This window comes from Salarias fasciatus, chromosome 17 (genome assembly GCF_902148845.1).
Source record: "Salarias fasciatus chromosome 17, fSalaFa1.1, whole genome shotgun sequence".
NCBI classification, from domain to species: Eukaryota; Metazoa; Chordata; class Actinopteri; order Blenniiformes; family Blenniidae; genus Salarias; species Salarias fasciatus.
Genome location: NC_043761.1, coordinates 3,839,869 through 3,857,522, shown reverse-complemented (window position 1 = coordinate 3,857,522; position 17,654 = coordinate 3,839,869). Strand labels below are relative to the sequence as shown.

The following is a 17,654-nucleotide window of genomic DNA, read 5'->3' as shown; positions in this document are numbered from 1 at the left end:
TTTTAATCTGTTTTGTACTTTCATATTAACTTTTTGATATTTAAATTTCAACTCTTGATCCCTCTGAGTCTTTTGATTCTGAGACTTTATGGAGAGTTTGATTAATCCGATAAATTAAATTCAGCCAAAAGGAAAAGTTTTCTGATTTTAAACTGAGATTTAAAAGTTGAGATTTAAAAGTTGATTTGAAAGTTTCTTTTGTACTAATTAAAAAACGTGAAAACTTTTCTGAAGAGACAAAACTACATAAAATCTCTCCCAGGCAGTTTCACATTTCTGAGGTTTTTCCTGGAAACGGAGAAGCTCTTATTGTGAAGGTCCACGCAGGACGCGCTCGCCCCCTTTGAGCAGCGTGAGCGCGCGCGGAGGTTTGAGTCGCTGTGGACGAGCCGGAGGAGCCGCGCGCGGAGAGCTGATCGACATGTGAGTCAAAAGATTCGATTTGATTGCTTCTGATCGGGAATTAATAGTTCGCAAAGTAGGTCAAAGGTCACCGGAAATTCACCGGAAGCACTCCGAAGAGCATTCTATTTTGGCAGTGTCCGCTCGAGCTGGAAAAGCGTCAAAAAATCTCATTGAAATAAAAAAAAAAATGCTTCTAATCTTCACTGACCTCGACATAAGGGGTTTTAAAAAACTTTTAAATGTCTGTTTGGAGATTTAAGAACCTTTTTAAAACCTTTAAATGTTTTTTTTTTCCAGGAGCTTCTGTTGTCTGTTTTATGACTTTATTTAGCAAATATCCTCAAAAAATGCCCTCAAAATGTTCTGAAAATCAGAATTCTAATTTAAAAAATCTTTTTAGATTTTAGGATTAAAATTATGTGACGTTCGTAATAAGAACTTCTTTATTTGATTTTAGTTTTAATTGTTTGTGAGTCTGTGTTGTGATGGTGCGTTCAGGGCCCTGTGGTTGATCAATACTTCTGGTTAAAGTGTGTTTTCTGTGCGTCTCTTATCAGTTAAGCCTTTCTGGAGATACGAAGCATGAAAGTCGATCACAGCGTGAACGCAGTGATGAGATAAAGAGTTTATATTTAAAGAAACGTGGCTGTAAAATGGGACACAGCAGCAACACGTTTTTTTCTGTTTTCAGTGTTGAAGTTTTTCAAATTTGAAGTTTCTGTATTTAAAGAAGTTTTATTCCTGATTCCACACACCAGATCAGCATTCAGTGTTTTCCTTCACATATGAAGGATTCATTAGAAACCTGAGAGCTCTCACACAGGGTCAAAGGTCACTGCAGCCTATGCAGATAGCAGCAGAACTGAACCGCTCTGCAGTAAAATGCCTGTTTTTTTACATCATCATGCAGAAAAGTGTCTTTTCTATCTTTTCATTAGTTAGTTTCTTCCAAACTGGTGATTTTCATTGATGACAGTCAGGAAGAAAACCTTCGAGCCGAACGATATGAACTGAATCCATCATTATTTTAATATTAATGTTCACATTATTATCTTCTCAGGAGATGTACTGAAACTCTGAGGGTCGTTCTTAGAAGAGGATTAAATGGCTAAAATATGTCTGAATGAGAGCTGCAGGCAGATCAACGCACTTCAGTGTGATTGAGTATTAATCTCATCTCTTCCCTTGCCTGGTTCCCCTGCCTCAGGTTCTCCTGGCTCGGGTTCTGGAGGCGGTCCCTCTTGGTGGCGCTGCTGGCTGTTTCCGCTGGACTCTACCTGCTGCCGTCTCCCATCGACCCGAAGCCGCACCGGTGAGCGTTTGGTTTTCATCTCAGTCACGAGTCTGACGAGGAGAGAAGCTTCATCCTCCGACCCCTGACCTCAGGTTGAAGGGGCCTCCTCCGGCCCTCGAGGGCCCGCTGGCCGTCAACACGCGGCTGCAGGCGGGCCGCAGGCTGTTCGCCGGGGAGCTGCACGGACCAGAATCCTTCACTGCGGACCAGGACGGTGAGCCGGCCTCGCTGGGAGCCGATCAGAACGCTGCGTTCAGCTTCAGGGCTCAAAGTCTCACATGTTTCTGCTCTGCTACAGTTTAGATTAATTAAAAAAACATTTAAATATCAAGAAGGAAGAGAAACAGGAGGATCAACCAGCGAGACGGTGAAAAGAGAGTGGAAGCAAACTGTAGCTCAGAGATGAAATTAAAGGCTTCATCACTCAAGTTCGAATTAATACAGTGACAAAGACTGATTTACATAAAATGCACAAAACCAGTGGTGTGTGTGTGTGTGTGTGTGTGTGTGTGTGTGTGTGTGTGTGTGTGTGTGTGTGTCTCAGGTAATGTGTACACGGGGACGGTGGACGGGAAGCTGTGGCGGATCGGTCCTGATGACAGCCTCACACTCATCACACATATGGGACAGAATCTGCCTGAATGCGGTTCGAGTTTTTCAAATTAAAACTCAAGGACACAACTCTGACGCTGTTTTTGAAGTGTGTGTGTCTCTGTGTGTGTGTGTGTGTGTGTGCTTGCAGGCAGAAGCTCTGACCTGGAGCCGCTATGCGGCCGCCCTCACGGCGTCCGTCTGGACCGCGGCGGTCAGCTGATCGTGGCCGACTCCTACCTGGGTCTGCACAGCGTGGACCCCCACAGCGGAGAGAAGACCCTCCTGCTGGCCAACTCACAGGGTAAACTCAGCCTACCAGTCAGAACTGAGGGCATAATCCCAGCTTCCACTGAGGGAATATGGTGGACCTACAAGTCTAAACTGAGGGCATTAAACCCTTCATCATTCTTAATCTAAGCGGAGGAGGAGACATTTACACACACACACACACACACATCATTGTGTAACCTGGATCTCAAAGTAATCAGATTACAGCTGGAGCTCTTCTGTTGTCCTCTCAGGCGCCGGCGGCGTTCCCTTCGCTTTTCTCAACGGTTTGGAGATTTCCTCCCAAACCGGGATAATTTACTTCACCGACTCGTCCAGTCGCTGGGGACGAAGACACGTCAAACTGGAGGTGAGACCAGGAAGAGGAGGGAGGAGGGGCGGGTTTAATCCGGGATCCTCCATTCAGGAGCAGGTTTAATTCAGGATCATCCAATCAGGGGCAGGTTTAATCCTGGATTTTCCAATCAAAAATAATTTTTTTCTTTTCAGGCTTTTTACACTTGTGGAGCAGAAGTAAGGTCAGAGTGTGTGTGTGTGTGTGTGTGTGTGTTCCAGGTGATCGAGCTCAACGCTCTCGGTCGTCTCCTCTCCTTCGATCCTCGGACTCGAACCGTCAACGTTCTGCTGGATTCGCTCTTCATGCCGAACGGCATCGCGCTGTCGCCGGACGAAGACTTCCTGCTGCTGGCAGAGACCAGCATGGGGCGGATCCTGAGGTACACACACACACACACACTCACACACACACACAATCTGCTGATGTGTGTGTGTGTCCAGGTATTGGCTGAAGGGACCTCAGGCCGGCTCCTCGGAGGTCGTCCTTGACAACATGATCGGTTACCCCGACAACATCCGCCTCAGCGACCACGGGACCTTCCTGGTCGGCATAACGACGCCTCGCTTCCGGAGGCCGCTGCCGCCCTTCCTGGACCTGATCGCTCCGTACCCGGCGCTCAAACGCTTCCTGGCCAAGGTGAGGAGTGACGCAGCGGCGCCCCCGGCGGTCCTGCCTGGAGCTGCAGGCGGACGGTTTGAAACGTCGCCTGTCTCTGTGTCTGCAGCTGGTTCCTCTCAGCTGGTACAACCTGCTGCTGCCGCGCTACGCTCTGGTCCTGGAGCTGGGACCGGACGGGGAGGTCGTGGGGTCACTGCACGACCCCGAGGGCCGCCTGACCTGGGCCATCAGCGACGTGTTCCAGCACCGGGGGAGGACCTACCTGGGCAGCACCGACCTGCCCTTCCTGCCCGTGCTGGAGAGTGACCGGCGGTAAAAATGTTTCTAACATTTTAGTCGCAGCGCGCAGTCAGAACTCATGTTTTCCCACAACTAGTGATTGATTGTTGATTGTTTATCTGAAGACTTGCAGCGTGACGACCATCTGCCGAACAGACGGAATGTTTTAATCCTAGAGTCTGTTCAGACTTTAACTCTGAAGGAACGTTTCACCAGACTGAAAGTTGTTTTTCGAGAAGAAACTGTTTTAATTCTGTTCTTTAAATCTGCTCTTCTTACTGCGTTTAGTGAAATCAGATCAGTTTCATGGTTTTAAAGGTGGAGAAGAGTCCAGACGTTCACCACTCGACATGCTGAGAGGTTAAATAAATCTTTTTGTAAGAGTTAATCTGGTTCAATTAATGTAGAGATAACTGCTACGATCAATTAATCATGAAGAATAGAAACCGTTAAAGTAGCATCTCTCGTCCAGTGAGGAAAAGTCAAAACACTGAAATGTGATTTATGTCTGATTTCAATGTTTTCGAGTCAGCAAAGAGAAATTACATCCAGTTTTTTTTTCTGTTTTTTTGTATATTGAAAAATAGTGTATTTTTTTGACATTATGATCTCAATAAATATTTAAAGGAACAAAAAAACAGAAATCAGTGACTTTTTGAGATCGACTTAAAAAAATATATTTATATATTCACATTGCTTTTTAATGTCTTTGCCGTCAAAAAAATATGTAATCTATAATATCGTCATCATGAGACATTTTATACTTCAGATATGTATCCAAGAACAGTGAAATATTAAAAAAAGAAATTTAATTAATTATTAAACATTATTAGGGGGAAAATGTGTTTTGTTTAAATTAAAATGTGACTTAAAAATCCTGTGGTCACTAAACCAGCCCCCCTACAGCCCCTGGTCTTACTGAACCAGACCCCCTCCAACCCCGAGCCGCACCTGTAAAATCTGTCCTTTAATCTGAACAGAACCGGGGACAAGGGGAAACTCTGCTGGAGTCCAACATGCACCAGATACAGGTCTGACTTACTGCTGGCAATGTGGAGTGTGATCCCCCTGGAGTTGGAACTCACCCTCGGGTCCCCCTTTTTTAATCAGGGGACCCACCACCCCGGTCTGTCCATCCAGAGGTGCTGTCCCTGATCGACACGTGATGTTACAGAGACGGGTCAACCAAGACAGTCCCTGCACATCCAGGGCCTCAAAGGTGCATTAAGGAGGTTTTCAACCTTAAAAATACTTATTTTCCACCATAAATATGTTAGACATTTTTAATGATGTGTACAATGCGCCCTGACATATTCATTTTAAGTACCGCTAACAGCGCTAAATTGTCACTTGAAAGTTGCAGTGTCGGTCCAGCACCAGAATTTTTTGGGGGAGAATTTGAAAGCAATGACGTAATGCGCGCTCCGGCTGGCCTGATGGAGTTAGGTTTCGTTTTGTCCGCCATTACTCCGCCAGATGCTTAGTGAGCAACAACTGAGCAGGATCTTCCAGAAAGTCAGAACAGACTGGCTTCTAGCACTGCCACAGCTCCACACAGACTCCACCAGGGAAAAGAAACTTAAATCTTACTCAAGCGCTACTAAACGAGCGAGGAAGGAGTTCCTCTCTTCCGTGCACACGAGCCACAGGAACGAGTTTTTCACTAAGCTGCATTACGCCCAAGGCCTGCAGGGGGCGCTGTTTCGCCATAAAACGTGCAAACTCCTTAATGCACCTTTAAGGGACTCGGGGCAAATCTCATCCACCCCCGGTGCCTTGCCACCAAGGAGCTGACCAACCACCTCTGAGACCTCAGACCTTGGTCCACATCTGAGACCTCAGCCTCTGCTTCCTCCATGGAAGACGTGGCGACGGGATTGAGGAGGTCCTTGAAGTATTCCTTCCACCGTCCTATAATATCCCCAGTTGAGGTCAGCAGCTCCCCACCTCCTGGCGGAGACCTGCTTTCCAGAGGTTTACCAGAAATTCCTGGAGGCCGACTGGTTGTCTTCCGCCATGGCCTCCTGAACTCCTCCCAGACAACAATTTGTGCCTCCACAGCCCCTCAGGCTGCAGTCCACCTGGCCTGCCAGTACCTGTCGGCTGCTTCAGGAGTCCCACGAGCCAACAACACTCAGTAGGACTCCTCCTTCAGATTGATGGCGGCACCGGAAGCCTTATGACCACAGCTCCGGGCAGCTGCTTTGACAGAGCAGGCGGAGAAGATGGTCCACTCAGACTGAATGTCCCCAGCCTCCCTCGGGATCTGGGATAAGTTCTCCCGGAGGTGGGAGTTGAAAACCCTGCTGTCAGAGGGTTCCATCAGATGTTCCCTCTCGACACGTTGGGGTCTGTCAAGTCTGTCTGGTTTCCTCCTCCGCCAACAGATCCAACTCACCACCAGGTGGTGATCGGTCGACAGCTCTTCTTCTGTCTTCACCCTTCTGCCCGAGACACAGGGTCAGATGACAACACAGTCGATTATCGACCTCTGACCTAGGGTGTCCTGGTGCCAAGTGCACTTGTGGACCCCCCTCTGCTCGAACATGGTGTTCGTTATGGACTAGCTGTGGCTACCACAGAAGTCCAATAACAGAACACCACTCGGGTGTTGAAGTCCCCCAGGAGCACAATGGTGCCCTTAGTCTGAGCGCTGTCCAGCACCCCTCCCAGGGACTCCAAGACGACCGGGAACTCTGCACTGCTGTTCGACCCGTAAGACAAAACAACGGTGAGACACCTGTCCCCGACCCAAAGGACCAGGGACTCTCTGACTTGCCGGAGTGAACTCAAACACGGTGTTTCAGAATTAATGTCACCTCAAATAACCAGCTGTTACCAAAAACAGTGGAGGTTAAACCTCAGAGAAGCTGATTCTCAGTCAACAGGTTAAATTTGCCCTGGTCAGTCTCACAGTACCAGTTTTCACCACCAGATGGTGCCTGGAGTCGCTCAGAAACATCTGGAGGAACAGTTACAATCTCCCAGAAATCCTTATTTCACCTCTCAAAGTCTAGGGTCAGGCTGCCACCTAGTGTACATCAGCAGCATGACAGCCCTTTCACATGAATCCAGTGTGACTTTTCGACTCCAGGCCCAGAGAAATAAGAAGAAAACTTTCAAGAATCTTCTCAGTGAATCTTTTTATTTGGACAAAAACACAAACCGGAAACACCATTCATCAAAAAGAGCTTGAAAAGGAAAGCTAACGGCGCCAACACGGCTGCTCTGACTGATCGGAAAGTGCATCAGCAGACGCGTCGGCCCCCCTTCAGTCCAACGAGTCGATCACAGATCAGATTCTTCGCCGTTAGCTGAAACACAAACAGCAAATTTCACCTGGACGAGCCGCGTCACGCCGAGCTCGTCTCATTGGCACAAAGTCGTCACGAACTGCAGCTGGAAAGCAACAACAGCTGGAACTACGTCACAGGTCGTCGACTAATTGATCGCGTATCCACATAATGAGAACCAAGAGAAACAATCTGGATATGTAGACTGATTTAAAGTGATGTGAAGGAGCAAAGTGCAAAAAGAAGACCGTCTCCCTTCAGGTTGTCTCTTTCTCACATCTACGGACAAACCGGATGAATTGGCGACCTGAGGAAGGCCCCCGGTCTCCATGGGAACGCACTGTAACCCCCGACCAGCTGATCCCTTCTTCGTTCTTTTGGTAGAAAAGAGTTTGGCGCCGGAAGTCCCGGAAACAGGCAGGAAGTGTAGCCCCACCCCCTCCTTCCAGCCCCGCCCCCTTCCCTCCTCCCCGTCACTTCAGCTTCTGTCGCCGTCTGTTCAGCCTCCAGCTGTGGCTCTGGAACATCTGTCGAGGGTCGAACTTGTACCTGGGAAGAGGAAACACGGTTCGGAGGCATTTTATCAGCGACGTACCGATACCGGTGCAGGACACCGGTACTGACCGTGGCACTGGGAACCCACCTGGGGTCGAAGACGCCGGCGGTCCGGCACGTGGCGCCGGAGCAGGACTGCAGCATCATCAGCCGGTGGTTCATCTCCTCCAGGACTTCCTGCTCGATGCTCTTGGCGATGTTGTTGAGCTGGAAGGGGTCAGCCGTCAGGTTGTAGACCTCCACGAACACCTGCGGGCGAGCAGACGACCGGCTCAAGCACTGGAGGCCGACCCCGCCGGTGGGGGTATCGATGTCTGACCGGTTACCTCGTTGTCGTCAAACTCGCAGTACTGCAGGTTGACAGAGGGGGTGACGGTGCGCACACAGGCGTACGTGTTGTTGAAGGCGTCTTCACACACACAGTCCGGGTAACAGAACTGAAGGAGGACAGAGCAGGTGTTAGATTACTGATTCCTCTCTGTATTGATCAGCCTCTGTTGACGGGTGTGTGTCGTGGTCGTACCCACAGTCCGGGGCCCAGCAGGGGGCAGGACGGGATCGACACGTCGCTTCCTTCACCTTCATACTCCACCAGGATGTCTGTTCTCCAGCTGCTGCTGTTCATCTGACCGTGCTGTAACACACACACACACACACACACACACACACTCAGTCCTACTTCCGACATCTTCATGGATTTGTTTCTACTTCAGTCTCTTATTTTGAATAAGGTTATGCTTTTATTTTGAAGCTGTTTGGTGATTTTAACATTGCAGATTTAAAGCGATGTCCAACATTTGAGTTTAGAGTCGATGAAAACCTGAAAAATGTGGATGGTTTCTGTCAAAGACACGGAATTTAAACTCCTGAAGGTTAATAAGTGAGATTTGAATTCTGAAATATGAACTCATTATATGAAATATGAGTTCAATATATCGATGGCCTCTGGATTCACTTTGGTTTGGTGTCTAGAAATGTTTAAATCTTGTGTTTTTGACGGAGGGAGAAGTTCGTCTCTGATTGGACGATCTCACCGCTGACGGCAGGTCGACGATTCACAGAGTCTGAATCCGGACCGGGTGTCTCCGGGTGGACTCCCCGCTGCCGGGTGCGCTCGTTTTTCTCACCAGGATGGGCAGGAAGGACATGCCGTCCATCTGTGTCTTGTTGAGGTCGTAGCCGGCGATGTCCAGGAAGGTCGGGCCCAGGTCCACGTTGGCCACCAGCATCTGAGACGCAGGGAGAGCGTGAGGAGCTGCGTGCGTGCGTGCGTGCGTGCGTGCGTGCGTGCGTACGTGCGTGCGTGCGTGCGTGTGTGTGTACCTGGCTGGTCTGGTTGGGTTTGATCTTCGGTCCTCGGACCATCAGAGGGACTCTGATGTCGAACTCGTACAGCTGACGTTTGTCCATCGGGAGAGAAAACTGACCTGAAGCAGCAGGGAAGAAGCTGTGAGTGTGTGTGTGTGTGTGTGTGTGTGTGTGTGTGTGCGCGCGCGTGTGCGTGTGTGTGTTCCTACCTGTATGGTAGCCGTTGTCGGAGGTGAAGAAGATGTAGGTGTTGTCCAGTTCACCTCTGACCTCCAGCCTCTGCACGATGGTCTCCACCAGGTCGTCCACTGACAGCAGCGTCTGCCAGCTGCAGGACACACACACACACACACACACACACACACACACACACACACACACCCACACACACACACACCCACACCCTTCAGTCCACCGCGGGGGCGGGGGGCGGGGGCGGGGGGGGGGGGGCGGGGGGGCGGGGGGGGGGGGGGGGGGGGGCTGGGGGGGCGGGGGTGGAGCTACTGACCGCTTCCTGAAGGCTGTGTCCAGGAACTCGACTGAGGAGTTGGCCATGGGAGTCTTAGCCTGTCTGATGAGCCAGTGTTTGTCCTGGGGGGGGCAGAGCGAGGGGGGGGGGGGCAGAGCGAGGGGGGGGGGGGGGGGGGCTCAGTCAAGACCACATCACTTTATTTACTGTGTGTGTGTGTGTCTGTGTGTGTTTTACCTTCCCGTGGTGGTCGAAGTTGGGGTCTCTGGGGGCCTTGGTGCTGTTGTAGTGGTCTTGGTACTGGGGGGCCGGGGTCCAGGGGTGGTGGGGGGCCGGGGTGGCCACCATCATGAAGAAGGGCTGGTAGCTGGACTTGTACTGCAGGAAGTCCAGAGACACGTTGGCCTGAGGAGACAGGAGGACGAGGTCAGCCGTCTGATTTTTATTTCATTGGAATTCACCAGGAACAAAAGTAAAAGATAAGAAGGAAATGTCTTCAGAAGTAAATCTCTGTCTGTCCGTCTCACCAGCAGGTCTGTCAGGTAGTCTTTGCTGTAATCTGCTCCGTGTTTCTGAGGCTTCCCGTTCACTGACAGAGTGTAGTTATAGTACCTGGAGTCCTGATCCTGAAACCCCGAGAGAGGAGAGTGTTTCAGTCTGATGGAGGAGGAAGATGCTCTGTAACCTCTGGTTCTACAGTCTTACCAGTCCGACCCAGTAGTTCCACCCTGGAGGGACGTGTTGGAGCCCGCCGGCGGCTGAGCGTCCGTACTGCCAGAGAAACACCAGAAATCTCATCAGTCTGCAGAATTCAGTTAATCTGCTCAGATTACAGAGAAACGCCTGGATCGTGGTCGTCGGTTGGATTCTCGCTGGATTTCCTCCTTCGCTCCGACGTCTCTGCTCACCTGGTTCAGGTACTTCCCGGCGAAGAAGGTCTGGTAGCCGGCGGCGCTCCGCAGCAGGGCGGGGAAGACGTTCGGCTCCTCGCTCTTCTGCCAGGCGGCGCTGCTGCAGTTGCCCTCCAGCGTGTTGTTGACCACGCGGTGGTTGTGGGGGTACTTCCCCGTCAGGATGCTGGCTCGGCTGGGGCAGCACAGCGGGCTGGCGACGAACTGAAACAGCCAGCTCTTAACGGAAACCCTGACAGCACCCCCAGCAACGTGCCGCACCGACGGTTCTACTCACGGCGTTGGTGAACGACATTCCTGCGTCTCCGATCAGCCGCTGGGTTTTCTTCAGCGGCGTCTGCAAGGTAAAAAAAAAAAAAAAACAAGTTTGACCACTGGCCCGACTGCATTCCTCCAAACTGGACCCCTTTTCTTTTTGTTACTGCAAAACATCACATTTGATTCGATCTCTATTTCAAACATGTAAAAAACACAAAATAAACAGAAGAATCTAGCATCAATAGATGTGTTCTTCAGAACAGTAATTTCTCTTAATCTAACATCAAATATCAATAGTGATGCATTTATGGTAATTTCACACACAGTCTGAAACAGGATCATAAATCCAGAGTAATGATTGATAAAGATAATAAATAGACATAAAGCCTGAACCAGGCTTTAATTGGAGCTGGTTTGGGTCGTTTCCAACAGGAAGTAAAGCCTAAACTGTAGATTAAAATGTTAAAACATGATTTTTCAGTGGAGGTCAGATTCTGGACTTGGATAAAGATTTAATTTTAAATATGTGACAGAAAACAGGAGACAAAATGTCTTAAATTCTAACTGAAACCTGTAGCTCAGAGGAAGAACTGACACACATCTGAAGTGTGTGTGTGTGTGTGGTCAGGCTGCTGACATGTTGTGTCTCGGGAATGAGGACAGTCAGCTGGTCCAGACCGGTCTTGGCGAGGAGCGTCACTAACGTGTCGTAACAAGCGGCCGGCGGCCCACCTACCAGCCCCCCCATGGTGAGGTCCAGGTCGTCCGTGAGGATCAGGACGATGTTGGGTCTCCGGTAACATTTCACCCCGCTGCTCCACAGACTGACGCAGATCAGCAGGCAGCAGGCGAAGCGGCGCGCGGAGTCCATTATAGCGTCCGAACCGAGCCGAGCCGGACCCGTGCGTCCCGGTCCACCTCCGTCCGTCCCGGTCCGACCCGGTCCCGATGCTCCGCACGGCCCGAACTGCGTGAAAACTGCGGCGTCGGCGTGAATCAACCCGCAGGCCCGTCTCCGCTCAGGCTTCCGGGTGTGAAGGTCACGTGACGCCCGGATCAGCTGATGGAGTGACGTAATTTTCGAACATAAACAAACTTTAAAACATATCTATTTATAGAAACATTTGAAATGATACCGTATACAAATAGAAAAGACTGTTAATGTTTATAATTCTTTGGACTAAGTTATTAAAAAGTTTTACATACCATAATAATATTATAATAATGGTGTTAATAACAAACTGTTCTAAAACGTCCTAAAGTTTTGAATAGAATACTTTATTGAAGCTATGGAGGAGTCTTTACAGCGTTGCTCCACACAGCATACTAATAATTTAGTTAAAATAACTCAAGATGTAACTTTTGTAAAGGCTGTTGTTGTTTTCTCCTGGATTTGTCCTCTGTCTGTTGTCCTGTTTAAGGATCAGAGGTCACCAAAAGAGCATTCGAAGGTTAGGATTTTAGCAACTTATAAAACTCCTGAAGGAATTTCTTCTGTCATTTCATGACTTGACTAACTTTCTCACAATTGATTATTTTATCATGCAACCTTACGAGTCTGTACATCCATCTTTTATACCACCTTACTGTTGCAGACACTGAATCTCAGTTGACCTGCAGAGACATTTGGACTCAACAGTCAGCTTTATATAAATACCTGAAAAGAGAACATTCAAACTCCACATGAATTTAAATAATCAGTCACAGTAATCTATTTTAACATCTGGTTATGTTGATCTGGAGATTAAAGAAAAGGTAGAGAAAATTAAAACAGGCAGAAAAAAATGTAAAAATGATTGGTTTGGAGTTAATTATTTATATTAATAATATCAGTTTCTTACTATGTTGAATCTAGAATGTATCCAAGATATTTATCTGCTTTATTTATTTATATCTATTATAACTGGACTTTTGTTTCAGAACATTTTCATAATAACAAAGAACAACAGTTGTAAACCAGCCATTTTGGATAAATGTGGTTTGTCTTTATTGATAATGATCTTCAAGAGCTTTGATTAAATTTAATCGAAATGAAAGAAAACAGATATCTAATTGTATATAGTTTATAGCTTCATATTCTCTCAGTGAGTAACGCTGAATAAAAAGTCCAGAAGAGGGAGTGAAAATAATCAGATGTCATTAACTTGACTACTGGGTGAGTGAGTGAATAAATAAACATCATGTGAAAACTACATTTGAAAATTCCTGATGTGTGTCAAATGTTTTATTTAAAGAATCATATTCTAATGGAAAATAATGTTTGAAAAACATTCACATTTTTTTGTTAGTAATTGTGCATTGCAGTGCAGGTGTGAGGTGCAGTTCCTCTATCTGCCTGCTGAGGGCAGACGGGAGCTGCTGTGTGCTGCAGTACTAGCATCCGCCTGTTGGGGGCAGCAGAGTCCCGAATGCGTCAGCTTTATCAAGACGTGATGACGTCAGAGGAAGTGTTGAAGATGGCGCTGGATTTGACTCCTCGCTTCAGACGTTTGAACAGTCAAACTCGAAGTTTTCGTGAAAGTTTGCGACATGGTAAGATTTAATTATGACTTTAATTCATCTTTAACGGCGATGAGAGACTTTTCTGCTGACACGGCCGCTCGGACCGACATAAAGCTTTACGTGAAGGTCATTTCCACCGACTGTCTTATCGCAGCTGAATGTTAATAAAAACACACCGAAATACCATAATATGTCTTTTATTGGTGGTTAAAGGCTTTTTGTCACATATATCGAGTAAAATTTAGGTATGTTTCAGTAACTGTATCTACAATCAGTTTGACAAAGTGTGCAAATCTCAGATTAAATATGCGGGATTATATATTTTTCTCATGTATCTAATAATCAACTGCAGGATTACAGTGTTAATACTTTAGTCTCTTTCCATCATATTGAAATTGGTCCATTTTCAACTTGATTGAACCATATAAAAGAGATTTGAAGCACAGATTAACAGTTTTTATGTCTCTATTTGTCAGAAATCTGTCATTTACAGTTTATTTTCGTTGTTTTTGGGTCCCGTCAGCACCAGAAAAAGCTTGTAACTCCTCAGAGTTTCATCAGTGTCAGTCCAACCAGGACTTCCAGGAACATCTTGGTGTAAAGAGTCCAAATGCTGAAAACTGAGCCAAATTATAAAGCACCTGAATTATATTAAGTGTTAAGAGAGATATATAATCAAAACTAATTTCCGGGGCAGTGCTTCTCATGATAGATGGATTTAAACAGCTGTAATGTGAAAAAAAAAAAATTCAGAAATACAGGTTTCAGCCCACAGTTTATATTCTAACACATCTGAAACACTGAAGATGTTCAGTTATTAATGTTATCTTCTGCAGGCTTCTCGGGGCCTTTCGGCGCCACTCAGCTGTGGCACAACATCATCCGGGCCCTGCAGACCCAGGTGGAGGTGCGGCGCCGCAGGAGGCACCTCCGCGTGCACGCCGACTGCTTCACGGGCTGCGACGCCGTGGACGCCGTGCTCAGCTACCTCATGCAGAACGTGGCCTTCTGCACCAGCGAGGTGTCGCGCCTCAAGGCGGCGCGGCTCTGCCAGGCACTGATGGAGGCCAAGGTGTTCGAGCCCGTGGGCGCCAGGCCGTTCCACAGGAGCAAGGAGGCCGTCTTCGAGGACAGCAGCTGCAGCCTGTACCGCTTCCTGGACTACCAGGTGACCTCCGACCCCTCTCTGAAGGAATCTGAGCCGGAAAACCTTTCACCGGGACTGGAGACGAAGAGGAGGAGGAGCTCAAGGTTGGTTTCACTCAACATCTTCTCTCTAGTGGGTTTTTTTTGTGCCTCAGATGACGGTTCGCTGAGGAGGAAGCTCGAGTTGAAGGGTACACAAACTCAGAGGTGAAAAGGAAGAACATGAGTCATGGAGTCCTCAGATCTTACCTGATCCAGTCCTGGTTTTCTTTGTGATCTGTAGCCTCAGATCCCAGCAGATCCAAACTTCACCCTGAGAGTCAAAGTTTCCTTTAGAGAAGAGCTTTGACCGTGAGGGTTTTTGCAGGCTGAGAGAGGTGAGGACCTTCTCCAACCCCCTGGCTGTGGGCTCATCGGACCGGCGGGTGGAGCAGCTGCTGCAGACCATCCACCTGCAGCCGTCCTCATCTCCAGGGTCTTCTGCCTTCCTGTCCAGAGCAGGTAAGAAACTGGGCGCTCTGCGTTCTCCTGCTCTGCTTCCTCCCTCCTGCATCAACCCTGCTCTCCCTGCTCTCCCTGCTCTCCCTGCTCCTGCAGAGATGGACGAGGTCTGGAAGCAGCAGACTCTGCTGCAGCTGCTGCAGCTGGTGGAGATCCCCATGCTGGACTGCATCCTGACGCCTCCCGCGGCCTGCAGGGCTCCGGTCCTCAGCCAGGACCTGGTCATCTCCAACACGTGTCTGGACCGAGAGCTGCCCGACGCGCTCAGCCTGTCCCCGTGAGTCGAGCTCTGCTCAGCGCCTGCTGGTCAATCAGGCTCCGGTCTCACTGCCCCGCTCCCCTCAGGCTGGACGACTGGCTGTCGGCCGCCGCAGATTGTCTGGAGCTGTTTCCAGATCAGCTGATCGTGGTCGCCGGGGAGCAGCTCAGCCGTAGCGATGGCGGCGGCGGCGGCTCGTCGGCGTCTGAGCAGGAGGACGGTCAGAAGAGGCTTCTCTTTGACACCATCGTGAAGCACTACAGCAGCCCGGACCGAGCGCCTCTGCTGTCAGGACGCTACCTGGACATCCACGTGGCCATCCTCCACTTCCTGGGTCTGGAGAACACACGCAAACCAACCTTTTGATCTTTGTATCAGATATTTATTCTTTAAAATAAGAAAATTCCTCTTTTACATTGACACTCTTTCACCACAGTGTCCGGTTTGGTTCCGTTCTTTACATTTCTGCTGAATTACAAGTGAAGTTTCGGCTGTTAGATACACTTCCTGCTGGTGTGTTACCTGTAGTTTGAATCTTACTCTGTCCTGTAACTGAGTGCCATGATTAGACGGACACTGAGCTGCAGCAGTGTCGATGTCACTCCACTGTCCCAGTGTGTTTACCGGTGTGTGTGTGTGTGTGTTTCCTCCTCCAGATGAGGGCAAAGTGCAGGAGGCCACCCGGGCCTCTCAGCTGTGTCTGCGGCTGCTGGAGTCCGGCGTGCGGGACGAGCTGCGCCGGCTGCTGGCCTTCATGTCGCAGGCCGCTCAGCGCCACGCCTGCCGCCTGCAAAAGCAGGTACCGGCCCCACGGCCTTCCCACCGAGACTGAAACACACACCATGAGGAACACACACTGCTCCCACAGCTAGTAATCCCCAGACTGACCGCTGTGTTTCCTCCTGCCAGACTGAGAACAGGACTCTGGTGTGCCGCTCCTTCCAGAGAGCTCTGCTGCAGAACCAGGACCTGACCCGGGACCAGACTGAGACCCTGGTGCTCTTCCTCCTGGACAATCACACCGAGCTCTTCAAGGTCTTCCTCACTTGTTCAGTCACGAACCCAAAGAGCAGCTGCTGTTTGCCTTCTATTGACGGTTTCCTTTACCCCCCCCCCCCGTGGATTCCAGACTCCCACCACCCTGATTGAAGCTGTGAGGAAGACTCTGAGGTCCATGCAGCAGGGCAAAGATCCAGACTCCATTGCTAGTATATATGCCTAATCAATACTCTAAATTAACTCCAGCACCAAGATTATATCATTAAAATGCTCCAACGTGTCAACAGCGTCACTCTGAAGCTGTGGATCTTCTCTCTCTGTGTTGCAGCGTTCACCTTCTGCCAGCAGGTGTCTCCTCAGGAGTATGAGGACCAGCGGGAAGCCACCACCCTGCAGAGCCTCAAGCAGCTGCTGCAGCACATCTCCTCCACCCAGAGCCTCGGCGCCAAGCAGAGGAGGGCGCTGCTGAGGGACTTCCAGAAGCACCACCCGGTGGTGTTCCTGCAGCACGTCTCCAGCTCCTTCTGACGCTCACCGCTCTGAGTCCGCAGATCGTCAACGTTTTGCACGAGTTGGGAGTCCTACTTTAAAACAGGATCCTGCAGTTTGGAGGCTTTTATTGACGAAAGCTTTTTCTTTTCAATTTTTAATGCTGATGCTTTAAACTGATTGTAGAGATCATTCACATGTTTTCTACTCTAGCGAGTCGACACTGTTTTAGAAACATTAACAAGAAAAACATTTTGTGAAGGGACTATTTCTGTAGCGTAAGGGGAGTTCAATCAACTGTTTAGATCTAACCTCTAGTTAACGGCTTAGATCAGGGTGGCCAAACACATGGCCCGCAAGCCAAAACGGGCCCTCATGAAGGATTAACGTGGTCACATCACTGTGGTGTGCAGTGTAGTGGCTCGCTCCCCACCCCCTGGTTCAAGTCCAGGTTCAGCTGGTGGAGTTCCCATGCTGTCACAGGGTTTTACTGATAACTTTATTTGGTATGAGCTGTTTTCCATTCTTTGGACTTTGGGGAAGTGTTTTGCTCTGTACAGAGACCCTGATCCGGTGATGAAGCTTTAACGTCGCTGCACATCCAGTGAAGAAGAGCTCTGTGCTCCAGGCCGACTGGAGCAGCTGAAGTCTTGGTAAACACTGCAGTCTGACACTGAAGGAGCCGCTCTCTAGCTCAGGTTTAACTCTCTGGATTTTAAAGTCACTGTAATCTCTTCTTAAAGATAGAAGCTTTTTAGGATTTCACTTCTGTTTTGAGGGAAATGTTTGAATTTTTTTTTCTGACACTACTAATTTAAGTTTTGGGTGAGATGCCTTAATTGTGTGTTTGTAACAGTTTCATGGAGCCGTGATGAGAAACAGGAGCTGACGGTCATGAATGCACTTTACGATGCTGAAACTTCAAATAAACTTCTCCAAAATGAGTGTGGCATCTCTCCCTTCATTCAGCTCAAATCTTTCCAAGTCTTCATAAACATACTCATGCTTCAATTCTGAGTTCTTCTCTTGTTTATCAACTGCAGCAATTTAATGTGACTGAGTACAGTTTTTTTTTTTTTTTTTTTTTTTTTTTTTTTTTTTGGTGCTTTGTCTTTTTTGCAGAAGTTAACATGTAATGAAGGTAGTAAG

At 48.7% G+C, this 17,654-nt stretch overlaps 3 protein-coding genes across 3 annotated transcripts; 2 read left to right on the top strand and 1 right to left on the bottom strand.

Annotated features, from left to right (window-relative positions):
- Positions 1 to 347: 347 nt before the first annotated feature.
- Positions 348 to 4,393, top strand: LOC115404516 (adipocyte plasma membrane-associated protein). The gene is made up of 9 exons (XM_030113874.1): positions 348 to 423; positions 1,613 to 1,717; positions 1,792 to 1,913; positions 2,244 to 2,345; positions 2,442 to 2,594; positions 2,815 to 2,930; positions 3,137 to 3,297; positions 3,359 to 3,554; positions 3,643 to 4,393. Coding segments are annotated over exons 1-9 (1,167 nt in total). The 5' UTR covers positions 348 to 421; the 3' UTR covers positions 3,853 to 4,393.
- A 2,548-nt stretch (positions 4,394 to 6,941) lies between these two features.
- On the bottom strand, positions 6,942 to 11,648 carry gnsa (glucosamine (N-acetyl)-6-sulfatase a). The gene is made up of 14 exons (XM_030113858.1): positions 11,346 to 11,648; positions 10,629 to 10,688; positions 10,349 to 10,555; positions 10,146 to 10,211; positions 9,968 to 10,066; positions 9,678 to 9,845; positions 9,480 to 9,562; positions 9,181 to 9,299; positions 8,987 to 9,090; positions 8,791 to 8,892; positions 8,187 to 8,297; positions 7,990 to 8,100; positions 7,752 to 7,912; positions 6,942 to 7,657 (listed from the first exon to the last, which is right to left on the bottom strand). Exons 1-14 carry the CDS (start codon positions 11,478 to 11,480, stop codon positions 7,582 to 7,584), a joined length of 1,602 nt encoding a protein of 533 aa, XP_029969718.1. The 5' UTR covers positions 11,481 to 11,648; the 3' UTR covers positions 6,942 to 7,581.
- A 1,397-nt stretch (positions 11,649 to 13,045) lies between these two features.
- Positions 13,046 to 17,329, top strand: depdc4 (DEP domain containing 4). The gene is made up of 9 exons (XM_030113860.1): positions 13,046 to 13,141; positions 13,948 to 14,362; positions 14,625 to 14,758; positions 14,855 to 15,035; positions 15,104 to 15,351; positions 15,674 to 15,816; positions 15,927 to 16,052; positions 16,147 to 16,225; positions 16,345 to 17,329. Exons 1-9 carry the CDS (start codon positions 13,066 to 13,068, stop codon positions 16,542 to 16,544), a joined length of 1,602 nt encoding a protein of 533 aa, XP_029969720.1. The 5' UTR covers positions 13,046 to 13,065; the 3' UTR covers positions 16,545 to 17,329.
- Positions 17,330 to 17,654: the final 325 nt, after the last annotated feature.

Excerpts from the sequence above, each read along its gene's own strand:
- LOC115404516 (XM_030113874.1), top strand. Across the intron at positions 2,931-3,136 it reads GAAGACACGTCAAACTGGAG|GTGATCGAGCTCAACGCTCT; the intron begins GTGAGACCAGGA and ends TGTGTGTTCCAG. Across the intron at positions 3,298-3,358 it reads AGCATGGGGCGGATCCTGAG|GTATTGGCTGAAGGGACCTC; the intron begins GTACACACACAC and ends GTGTGTGTCCAG.
- gnsa (XM_030113858.1), bottom strand. The coding sequence starts at position 11,480 with ATGGACTCCGCGCGCCGCTTCGCCTGCTGCCTGCTGATCTGCGTCAGT. Across the intron at positions 10,067-10,145 it reads GGAACTACTGGGTCGGACTG|GATCAGGACTCCAGGTACTA; the intron begins GTAAGACTGTAG and ends TCGGGGTTTCAG. Across the intron at positions 8,298-8,790 it reads TGTCCTTCCTGCCCATCCTG|CACGGTCAGATGAACAGCAG; the intron begins GTGAGAAAAACG and ends TGTGTGTTACAG.
- depdc4 (XM_030113860.1), top strand. The coding sequence starts at position 13,066 with ATGGCGCTGGATTTGACTCCTCGCTTCAGACGTTTGAACAGTCAAACT. Across the intron at positions 13,142-13,947 it reads TCGTGAAAGTTTGCGACATG|GCTTCTCGGGGCCTTTCGGC; the intron begins GTAAGATTTAAT and ends TATCTTCTGCAG. Across the intron at positions 14,759-14,854 it reads TGCCTTCCTGTCCAGAGCAG|AGATGGACGAGGTCTGGAAG; the intron begins GTAAGAAACTGG and ends CTGCTCCTGCAG.